General features: G+C 48.0%; 1 protein-coding gene across 1 annotated transcript in view; it reads left to right on the forward strand.

Moving 5' to 3' along the window:
* The window catches only part of xdh (xanthine dehydrogenase), a 14,035-nt gene extending 5,021 nt beyond the window's left edge, over positions 1-9,014 (forward strand). The window contains exons 10-35 of the mRNA XM_015404304.1: positions 49-141; positions 219-370; positions 540-633; positions 1,951-2,060; positions 2,215-2,399; positions 2,469-2,631; positions 2,710-2,799; positions 2,873-3,042; positions 3,117-3,240; positions 3,316-3,435; positions 3,529-3,625; positions 3,694-3,818; positions 5,378-5,511; positions 5,585-5,672; positions 5,759-5,845; positions 5,917-6,108; positions 6,186-6,331; positions 6,525-6,606; positions 6,706-6,801; positions 7,014-7,217; positions 7,526-7,578; positions 7,649-7,763; positions 7,840-7,905; positions 7,977-8,165; positions 8,235-8,402; positions 8,481-9,014. Coding sequence (XP_015259790.1) covers positions 49-141; positions 219-370; positions 540-633; positions 1,951-2,060; positions 2,215-2,399; positions 2,469-2,631; positions 2,710-2,799; positions 2,873-3,042; positions 3,117-3,240; positions 3,316-3,435; positions 3,529-3,625; positions 3,694-3,818; positions 5,378-5,511; positions 5,585-5,672; positions 5,759-5,845; positions 5,917-6,108; positions 6,186-6,331; positions 6,525-6,606; positions 6,706-6,801; positions 7,014-7,217; positions 7,526-7,578; positions 7,649-7,763; positions 7,840-7,905; positions 7,977-8,165; positions 8,235-8,402; positions 8,481-8,531 — 3,194 coding nt within the window. The 3' untranslated portion in view covers positions 8,532-9,014. The remainder of the gene's footprint in view (positions 1-48; positions 142-218; positions 371-539; positions 634-1,950; positions 2,061-2,214; positions 2,400-2,468; positions 2,632-2,709; positions 2,800-2,872; positions 3,043-3,116; positions 3,241-3,315; positions 3,436-3,528; positions 3,626-3,693; positions 3,819-5,377; positions 5,512-5,584; positions 5,673-5,758; positions 5,846-5,916; positions 6,109-6,185; positions 6,332-6,524; positions 6,607-6,705; positions 6,802-7,013; positions 7,218-7,525; positions 7,579-7,648; positions 7,764-7,839; positions 7,906-7,976; positions 8,166-8,234; positions 8,403-8,480) is intronic.
* The last annotated feature ends 675 nt before the right edge of the window (positions 9,015-9,689 follow it).

Genomic DNA, 9,689 nt, shown 5'->3' on the forward strand with positions numbered 1-9,689 from the left:
CCATCCATCCATCCATCCATCCATCCATCCATCCATCCTGTGTTTCAGGTATTGAGGGCAAGTTTAAGAACCTGGTGTATCCAGTGATTCTGGCTCCAGGCTTCATCCCTGAGTTAAATGCAGTGAATCAAACTGAGGACGGTGAGAACTTCTCAACAAATGTGCTAAAACCTTCCTATGAAAGAGCAGATAGGACTGAAACTGTCTCTGGCCCTCAGGCATCGTGTTCGGAGCAGCGTGCACGCTCAGCCACATGGGGGAGGTGCTGAAGGAGGCGGTGCGGAGTCTTCCTCCTCATCAGACGGAGGTCTTCAAGGCAGTCCTGGAGCAGCTGCAGTGGTTTGCAGGACAGCAGATCCGTAATGTTGCTGTGAGTCAGTTTCTAAAGAAACGTTCAGTACCCACTGGGAGTACTGGACCTGCAGGGAGGTCAGGTGCTCCTCCATCTAAGGGGGCCTTTCCAGGACCGTACCGAGGAGAGCGCCTCCTACAGGTCTAAAGGATGAAGATCATCTCTGAATCTTTCTGACTGTTTTCAGGCTGTTGGAGGAAACATCATGACCGCCAGTCCCATATCAGACCTCAACCCCGTTTTTATGGCAGCAGGCTGCAAACTCACTCTGATGGACAAAGGTGAGTACGCTCTGTCTGAGGGCCCCTCTGGGAGCCCGTAGTCCCCTCTATCTGTGAATCTAAGAGCAGCGCCAACATTTAAACGTGCAGAAGTCACAGCATCTGTGGGTGTTTACAGTTTGAAATAACCTTTAACCGAAAGTCCAAACCAGATGTTTTCCTTCCTGTAATGTAAACAGACTATTATATAAGTTTTCATCCCAAATTGTGCAACAGAAGTTTTAATGTTTTCCAATCAGTTAAGCATCCGGGTGAAACGTTCACCAGTAACTTCAGATCTTTGCAGATGATTAACAGTAAATAAACATTCAGATTGGGAGCAGATTAAAGCTGCAGATTAACTGATGCTTCTCTGCAGAGCAGGACTTTGATGCTCTAGAGCGCTCAGCAGGGCTTGAGCCAAACGATCAAAGCGGAAGACCATCAGCTAAAAGACCAGAGAAGCATCTCCAAACCATCTGAAGTCCATCATCCTGCAGGGAGAACATCTCAGATAGCTGCCAACCTTCCCAGGAGAGAAGGTCCATAGCTCATGGTCAGAGCCTGAAAGGTTAAAGGTTCCAGTCTGGAACTAGTAATGCTGCTCCTCTCTAGAAACAGGAGGCCAGCAGGGTTTAGGTCAGCAAAGCTGCACCTGGATGAAAGACAAGACTTCTGGAAAAGTCTCTTCTGGGGCAATGACATAGTTGACATAGACAATAGTTCTGCTGCTATAGGCTTAGACTGCTGGAAGACATAGGGACCCCTTTTTCCTTTTTCTATGTCTGCTTCTGTCTCCTTGAACCCCAGTGGGCCTCAGCAGATGGCCGCTCACACTGAGCCTGGTTCTGCTGGAGGTTTCTTCCTGTTCAAAGGGAGTTTTTCCTCTCCACTGTCGCTACAAGCATGCTTAGTGTGAGGGATTGCTGAAGAGTCAATGAGTCGATGCAATCAGCTGGTTTTCCTTAGATAGAAAACTTTGAATCAATCTGACTGGATGATCTGGTGAACTGGAAAGTGACCTGAGATGACATGATGTGAATTGGAGCTATAGAAATAAACTGAATAGAATTGAATTCACACCAGAGTTGGACCATGACTGGAGAAATCACTACCTGGTACCATCTGGTAAAGCTATCGTTTGGTGGAGAGATGGTGATTTAGGCTAGATAGCAGCTAAAGGACCTTGAGGGTCTGATTGAGGGGATGTTGGTCACGACTCCTTTTACTGTGACGGGAGAGTCTGATGGGGAACCCCATCAAAGGGCCCTACTGAGTGTTTGAGGGTGGAGGCTTCCTCCATCACTACGTCCTCATTCTGACTCCTCCTTCCTCTAGACGGCAGTCGGGAGGTTCAGATGGATGACGGCTTTTTCACGGGTTACAGGAAGACGGCTGTAAGACCTCAGGAGATCCTGCTCTCTGTGCACATCCCCTACAGCAAGAAGGTGGGTCCAACAGCTCCACCCGCATCACAGCTGGGGTCTCTCAGCAACCCCCACCTCCACCTGTCTCTCTAACCTCCACCCATCACCAACACCTCCTTTCTTTATGCACCAAATAACATTCTGGTGTCGTTGCCGTCATTCCATCTCTCCACAGTGCCAGTTTGTCTCAGCCTTCAAACAGTCCCCCCGCCGTGAGGATGACATCAGCATAGTCACCGCTGCGATGAGCGTCACCTTCTCTCCTGGGAGTGACATCGTCAAAGACCTGAGACTGAGCTTCGGCGGCATGGCGCCAGTGACGGTGCTGGCCAAAAAGACGGCCAACAGACTGCTGGACAGGTAAACACTCAACAGTACCGATGGACTGTCAGAGTAGGACTGGATAGAACAAGTTTCCTGGTCCTGCAGACAGTGGGGGGAGGAGCTTCTTCAGGATGCTTGCTGCTCATTGGCTGAGGAGATGCGCCTTGATCCCTCTGCACCTGGTGGCATGGCGGCATACCGCCAAACCCTCACTCTAAGCCTTTTCTACAAGTTCTATCTGACGGTTCTGCAGAAGCTCAGATTGCAGGTGCGTCTTACTGATCCCACATCGTACCTCTATGGAAACTGACCAACGCTGAAGACAACTGATTGATGGTTCTTTCAGGGTGTCGGAGTGCAGGAGGTTAGCTCAGACTGTCTGAGTGCCACAGAGGTTTATCACCCAGAAACACCGTCCAGCGTCCAGGTCTACCAGGTACAACAAACACTGCAGCTAAGACACAAACACATGAGCGGTCCGGGAGCGTCATTCTCTGCTTCTCCTCCAGGCGGTGCCAGAGGGGCAGAGCCAGGAGGATGTGGTAGGCCGTCCCATAATGCACCTGTCGGCCTTGAAGCAGGCCACAGGTGAGGCGGTTTACTGTGACGACATACCTCTCTTTGAGAATGAGCTCTATCTGGCACTGATCACCAGCACCAAGGCACACGCCAGGATACTGTAAGATCCGCCTCACACACACCTGGACAGCGGCGCTCACCTGTCCAGTCTCACCTGCCGTGTGTTTGTTGCAGCTCTGTGGACACATCGGCAGCAAAGCGGTGTCCTGGAGTCGTCTCCTTTCTTTTTGCTAGCGATATTCCCGGCAGTAACATCACCGGACTGGGGCATGACGAGACGGTCTTTGCCGACAGCGAGGTGCGTTTCTGTTAGGCCGACCGATCGGGTTGCCCCGTCAGGTTCAGGTTGGTGACGCGCCTGTTTCCATTGCAGGTAACCTGTGTGGGTCACATCATCGGTGCCGTGGTGGCCGACACCCAGGTTCACGCTCAAAGAGCAGCCAAAGCTGTGAAGATCCAGTATGAAGAGCTGAAGCCTGTGGTCACCATCCAGGTACGACCAGCAGCTCCTGGAGCTCAGGAAGAATTCAGGTAGAACTCACCGGAGCACGTCCCGTTCTAACTTTCATTTTGTGTTCTTTGGCAGGAAGCCATCGCCACCCAGTCCTTCTATGAGACCATCAGAACCCTACAGAGCGGAGACCTGGAAACGGGCTTTAAACAAGCAGACCACATCCTAGAGGGTAGGGATGAGAGCCTGCGTCTCAGTCTGGAAGCTTTATCAGACATTAACCAGCCATCTATCTCTTAGGGGAGATACATATCGGAGGTCAGGAGCATTTCTACCTGGAGACACACGTAACGCTAGCGGTTCCCCGAGGAGAAGATGGAGAAATGGAGCTCTTTGCTTCGACCCAAGCCCCTTCTGATACTCAGGTAGCATTCCCAGGAAATGGCCACCCAAGAAAACTAAGACACCATCTCTTCCACTGAACTAACATCAACCTCATTTTGAAGCAATCCTCGCCTGTTTTACATACATCATCTCACAGCTTCTAGTTTCTGAATATATCAATGAAAATTGGGTAAAACGCAGCCTGTTCGAAAATAATAGTTATTTTTGAACAGCAGTAATAGAGACATGGTTGAGAATAGTCATGTCTCATTGTATTACATTTGTTCTACATCGTGTCAACCACCAATGCAGAAAATTTCAGACCTCTGGTTCCAACAGTTCCAGAGCTGTGGGGCTTTAAACTGTTGGTGTCACAGTGTCTCCAAACATCTCCAAATGTGCCAAATGCTTTTACTCAACTATTTGACTCATAAAGTAACACTGAAGCATTTTAATGGCCAATAAACATTTATAAAAAGTATTTTACAAATGTTTTTTAATCAGTGTATATACCAAAAATGTAACTTTTATAAACCTAATACAACATAAAAAATCTATAAAAATAGTGAAACGGCTGCTTTTTAAGCTAAAATAAGCCCCAGTGCCTTTTCTGAGCTGTGTTTTGTTTTATTTTTCGGCCTTAGGCATCGTCATAAAACTAAATCAGCATCTAAACGTAAAAATAAAAAATCAGACCGTCGTTATTAATCAGCTTGGAGCTGCGCACTGATCCAGCCTCAGCTGTGTGTTTCACACGTATGCAAGCCGGTAACACGGCTCTGCTTTATGGAGCCCAGCCATGTGTTGGCTTGTTTGAAACCTTATTTCATCGGCTACAAAGCCAAACAGCCCACATGGTCTCGACCAATAACAGCGGGACTCTATGATGCATAATATCGCGCTACTCGGGGGGTCATTGGCTGACAGGAGCATTTGTGAGACTTCAGCGACTGTCCCTGACTCAGTCAAACGAGTCATACAAAGATGCGGACACCTTTGTCTTGTACATAAGAAGACGATGTAAAGAACCAGACCAAACACCGCGGGCTAACATCTGAGGAAATAAGTATTAGGAAGTAAATATTAGCAAGATGCTAAGCATTAGCTATGACCAGCTAACTTTTCTGATGTCAAAAACCAGATGTTATGTGCAATTTTCTCATCATGGAATATTTTTATTGCAAATATGCTGGGTTACTTTTAATCTGTGGACCTTTACGGATGAATGGAGTATAAACAATTGAAGATCGGATTTATAAAACGGCTTCTGGACACCTTCAAAGGAAGGTAGTTGTGGCTGCTTTTTAATGTTTCCATGTTGACATGCTGCTATATCTGTGTTAATTGTGCTTTGGTGCTCGCTGTGTCCATAAAATGAACTCAGTGTCTGAATTGTGGAGAATCTAAGCTTTCCAACGATGTCTAACATCTCTATAGAGGGAAACATTTTATCGGTGTAATTTCCATTTACTCTGAGTTATTAGTTGTAAATGCTTTAAAACGGGTCGCTGGCGATCCAATGGGTTTGGAGAGGAGATCATCTGACACCAGAAACCGATGAAGAGTCAATAGTGAACTCTCTGTTTGTCTTCTTCTTTAGTCCCATGTTGCAAAGGCCCTGGGGGTTCCAGAAAACAGGGTGCTGGTGCGAGTCAAGCGGCTGGGCGGAGGGTTCGGAGGGAAAGAAAGCCGAAACAGCTTGTTGGCCACTGCTGTCGCCTTGGCAGCAAACAAGTGGGTTTTCCTTCCTCTTATGTTTTTAAAATCTCCTAAACTACGTGGATTTAAAGAGGTTGGTTTGTTTCAGGCTGAAGAGACCTGTCAGATGTATGCTGGACCGAGACGAGGATATGCTGATCACTGGCGGTCGACACCCCTTCTACGGAAAATACAAGGTACATGGGCAACCCCAGTTCACCGGGGGCTCCTGACGCTGAAGTTCTACATGGATTTTAGCTTCAATCCCAGTTTTCTTTTGTAGGTTGGTTTCCTCCAGAGTGGTAAGGTGGTCGCTCTGGATGTGGATCTCTACAGCAATGCTGGGAACTCTATGGACCTGTCTCTGGCGGTGAGGATCATCCGTAAGGACTAGTTTTGTACTCTATCACAGTATGTTGATGACTTCTCTCACTCATTCAGGTTATGGAGCGGGCTTTGTTTCACGTGGAAAACTCCTACTGTATACCAAACTTTCGCTGCCAAGGCTTCTTGTGTCGCACCAACCTGCCATCCAACACAGCTTTTAGGGGCTTCGGAGGCCCGCAAGGCATGATGGTCGCTGAGAACTGGATAACAGACGTGGCTCATACTCTGGGTCGCTCAGCCGATGAGGTCTGTAGATGAAGGATTGTATGAGCATCTGACCTCTGGCGTAAGAGAGGCTAATCGGTGCATGTGCTCTGCTGCAGGTACGCCGGTTGAACCTGTACAGGAAGGGTGACGTAACACCATACAACCATGTCCTGGATGCGCTCACCCTGGATCGCTGCTGGGACGAGTGTCTTTCAAGGTCTGAATACGAGAAGAAACGAGCCGCCGCCGATCGCTTCAACAGGTGAGGCGGATTACCGTTTGGGAGTAAATTCATTTATGACCAGATAGTTAAATCACCTGAACTGTTTGACCTGGGAGAAAAGCCCATTAACCTCATCCCTCATTTAAAGAGACTTAAACGACTTCTAATAAATGAAGAGAGACCATAGTGTGGAAGGTGGTACCTACCAGCAGTTTTTGTGTTTCCGTTCCAGAGAGAACCGCTGGACCAAGCGAGGACTCGCCATGGTGCCCACAAAGTTTGGCATCAGCTTTATAGCCACCTTCCTAAATCAGGTGAGCTCTGCTGGACATCCAGCTGTTCTTTGTGGAACCAGATTCGTTTGTTGATCTATTAATAAACTAGTTTGACTAACCATGTTCTTCGGCCTTCAGGCTGGTGCTTTAGTTCACATCTACAAAGACGGCTCTGTGCTCTTGACTCATGGAGGAACCGAGATGGGCCAGGGACTCCACACCAAGATGATCCAGGTATAAAACAAACCTGGTGGGAAAAAAACAATTCTACACCATCCTACACCCCACTGCATCCTCCTACACCCTCCTGATCATCACACTTTCAGCTGACCATCAGATAATCAGTGACTTCCTGTGATGCATAAATAGTTTAAAGAATAAAACCTGCGGGTGGATTGGTTAGTCAGGCCCTGCATAGGAACTGAAGGGTGTTGGACTGTCCCCAGGTGGCCAGCAGGGTTCTGGGCATTCCCTCTTCAAAGATCTTCATCTCAGAGACCAGCACCAACACGGTGCCCAACACCAGCCCCACAGCCGCCTCCTCATCTTCAGACCTCAACGGGGCGGCCGTGCAGATCGCCTGCGAGACTCTGCTGAAGCGCCTGAAGCGCTACAAGACCAAAGACCCTGAAGGATCCTGGGAGGACTGGGTGAGCACAACCAAGACGCTAACTGCTAAAGTCTGAGAGAAAAATAAGGAGGTAATTTTGTTCCAAGTCATGTTTTCACTGTTATTCATTCATTTATAAAAATATTAGTTTGTTAAATAAATATTTAGTTTGAAGCTAAATATTTATTTAACAAAGTAATATTTTTATAGATTAATGAATAACATAGTGAAATAAAAAACCTCCTTATTTTTCTCTTCAAACGCTAAATAACCATAAATATTGCGGCTAACTTTAAACTGCTGAACTTTATAAATATTCTGAGGCTTCCTGGGTTGGTGCGTTTCCAGGTGGAGGCGGCGTACTTTGACCGAGTCAACCTCAGCGCCAACGGCTTCTACAGGTGAGCCTTCAGAACCAGTTTGACTTTAATCAACCAGAACTGGTCCCACAGTTTGGTTCTGCTCGCTCAGGACTCCGGACCTGAACTACGACTTCGACACCAACACTGGCAGAGTCTTCAACTACTTCAGCTACGGCGTGGCGTGCTCAGAGGTGGAGATCGACTGTCTGACTGGATCGCACAAGGTACGGACCCATCAGAACCGCAGGTCCACTCTGAATGGACCCGGGTCTGAAGTCTCTGACCCGCTTCCTTTGGCAGAACCTGAGCACCACCATAGTGATGGACGTGGGTCACAGCCTGAACCCGGCCATCGACATCGGACAGGTCAGTCATCCGCCCGGGTGTTGGCCACGCTGACCCAAAGGAACGCCCTAAATGTTCTCCTCTGGATGCAGGTGGAGGGGGGCTTCATGCAGGGTCTGGGGCTCTTCACTCTGGAGGAGCTCCACTACTCCCCAAGCGGGGTCCTGCTGACCCGGGGTCCTGGCTCCTATAAGATCCCAGGCTTTGGGGACATTCCCTCGCATCTCACCGTGTCGCTGCTCCGTGACTCCCCCAACGACAAGGCCATCTTCTCCTCCAAGGTAACGCCCTGACCCTGCTCCCATGGGGGGAGGGGGGGACACCTTTTAACCAGATGTGATCTCCTTCAGGCGGTGGGGGAGCCTCCTCTCTTCCTGGCCTCCTCTGTGTTCTACGCCATCAAAGACGCCATCAGAGCCGCCCGGGCGGAGTCAGGGATAACCGGAGCGTTCCGGCTGGACAGCCCGGCTTCGGCCGAGAGGATCCGCACCGCCTGCTGCGACCAATTCACCAAACTGGTACCAGAACCTCCAGAAACATCTGGAAGCTTCCTGTTTTTACTGCCTGGTTCTGACGGTCTGCTGCTCTCCCTGCAGTGTCCTCCTGCCGAGCCGGGGACCTTCTCCCCCTGGTCAGTTCGGGTGTAGCAGAGGAAGCTGGTGGAGCTCAGAGGAACATCTGGGCGGAGTTTTACCCTCGATTTGTAGAAACGCAGTAGATCTGATCAGCTCTGATTCCTGGATGAATGTGAGGAACTGCTGTTGGGTTCTGGTTCTGGTTCTGGTTTCAGTATTTGGGCCGCCGTTAGTAAAGTTCAGCAGTCCGACATCAGGAGAATATTTATGGTTATTAAGTGTTTTAAAAATATTTTATTCCATTTTATTTTATTTTCACTATGTCATTCATTTATGAAAATATTACTTTGTTAAACTAATATTAAGCTGCAAATTAAATATTTAGTTTTTAAATGAAATATTTTTATAAATGAATGAATGACAGTGAAAACATGATTTGGAATAAAATAACCTTATTTTTCTCTTAAAACTCTAAATAACCATAAATGTTGCTGCTAATGTTTGACTGCTGACCTTTGAAAATGGCGCCCCCTACCTGCCAGCGGTAACCTCAGTGGTTCTGAGGTTTTTTCTCTTCAGTATTTTATCACCATAGATGCTGTTGATCAACCTGTGAGTCACATGATTCCACCTGAATAAAGACAGTGAATGAAACCAACCTGAGCTCAGTGTTTTCCTTTCCACCTTCCCTCCATGCTCTGCTGTGGGTTGATCTGACCAGCAGGGGGAGCCGTCATCTTAGGAAACAGGTCAGCCTGGTTTCTAGTCACCATTCCTGCTGCGCTCCCTGGGTTACGGTTCCCAGCGTCTCCTCCTTCCAGGGTTCTGCTCCAGGTCCAGGATCAGAGATCAATCCAGACTCTTTCTAATCTAATCTGAGTTTCCTGGATTCCTTAATCCAGGTCTTAATCCAGGTCTTAATCCAGGTCTTAATCCAGGTGTCAGCAATCAAACTAAATGCAGGTCTGCAGCTTTCCTCAACAGACCATGAGGTCGATCACAGATCCATGGATTCAGCAGATCGACTAACTCTGACTGAATCATCATTACAGGAGCTACTTCTCATTTCTATCAAATAAACACAGAAAAACCAAAAAAACAACTACAATGGTGACAAATGCAGATCTGACAGCTGATGGAGGTTGATTATTTTTATAGCCCCCCCCCCCACAGATACTCTGAGGTGTGGTCAGTGTTTTAATCCTGGTACTACCGCTCCCTTAAAAAAAA

Source organism: Cyprinodon variegatus, unplaced genomic scaffold (assembly GCF_000732505.1).
Source record: "Cyprinodon variegatus isolate N-32 unplaced genomic scaffold, C_variegatus-1.0 Scaffold1689, whole genome shotgun sequence".
Taxonomy (NCBI): domain Eukaryota; kingdom Metazoa; phylum Chordata; class Actinopteri; order Cyprinodontiformes; family Cyprinodontidae; genus Cyprinodon; species Cyprinodon variegatus.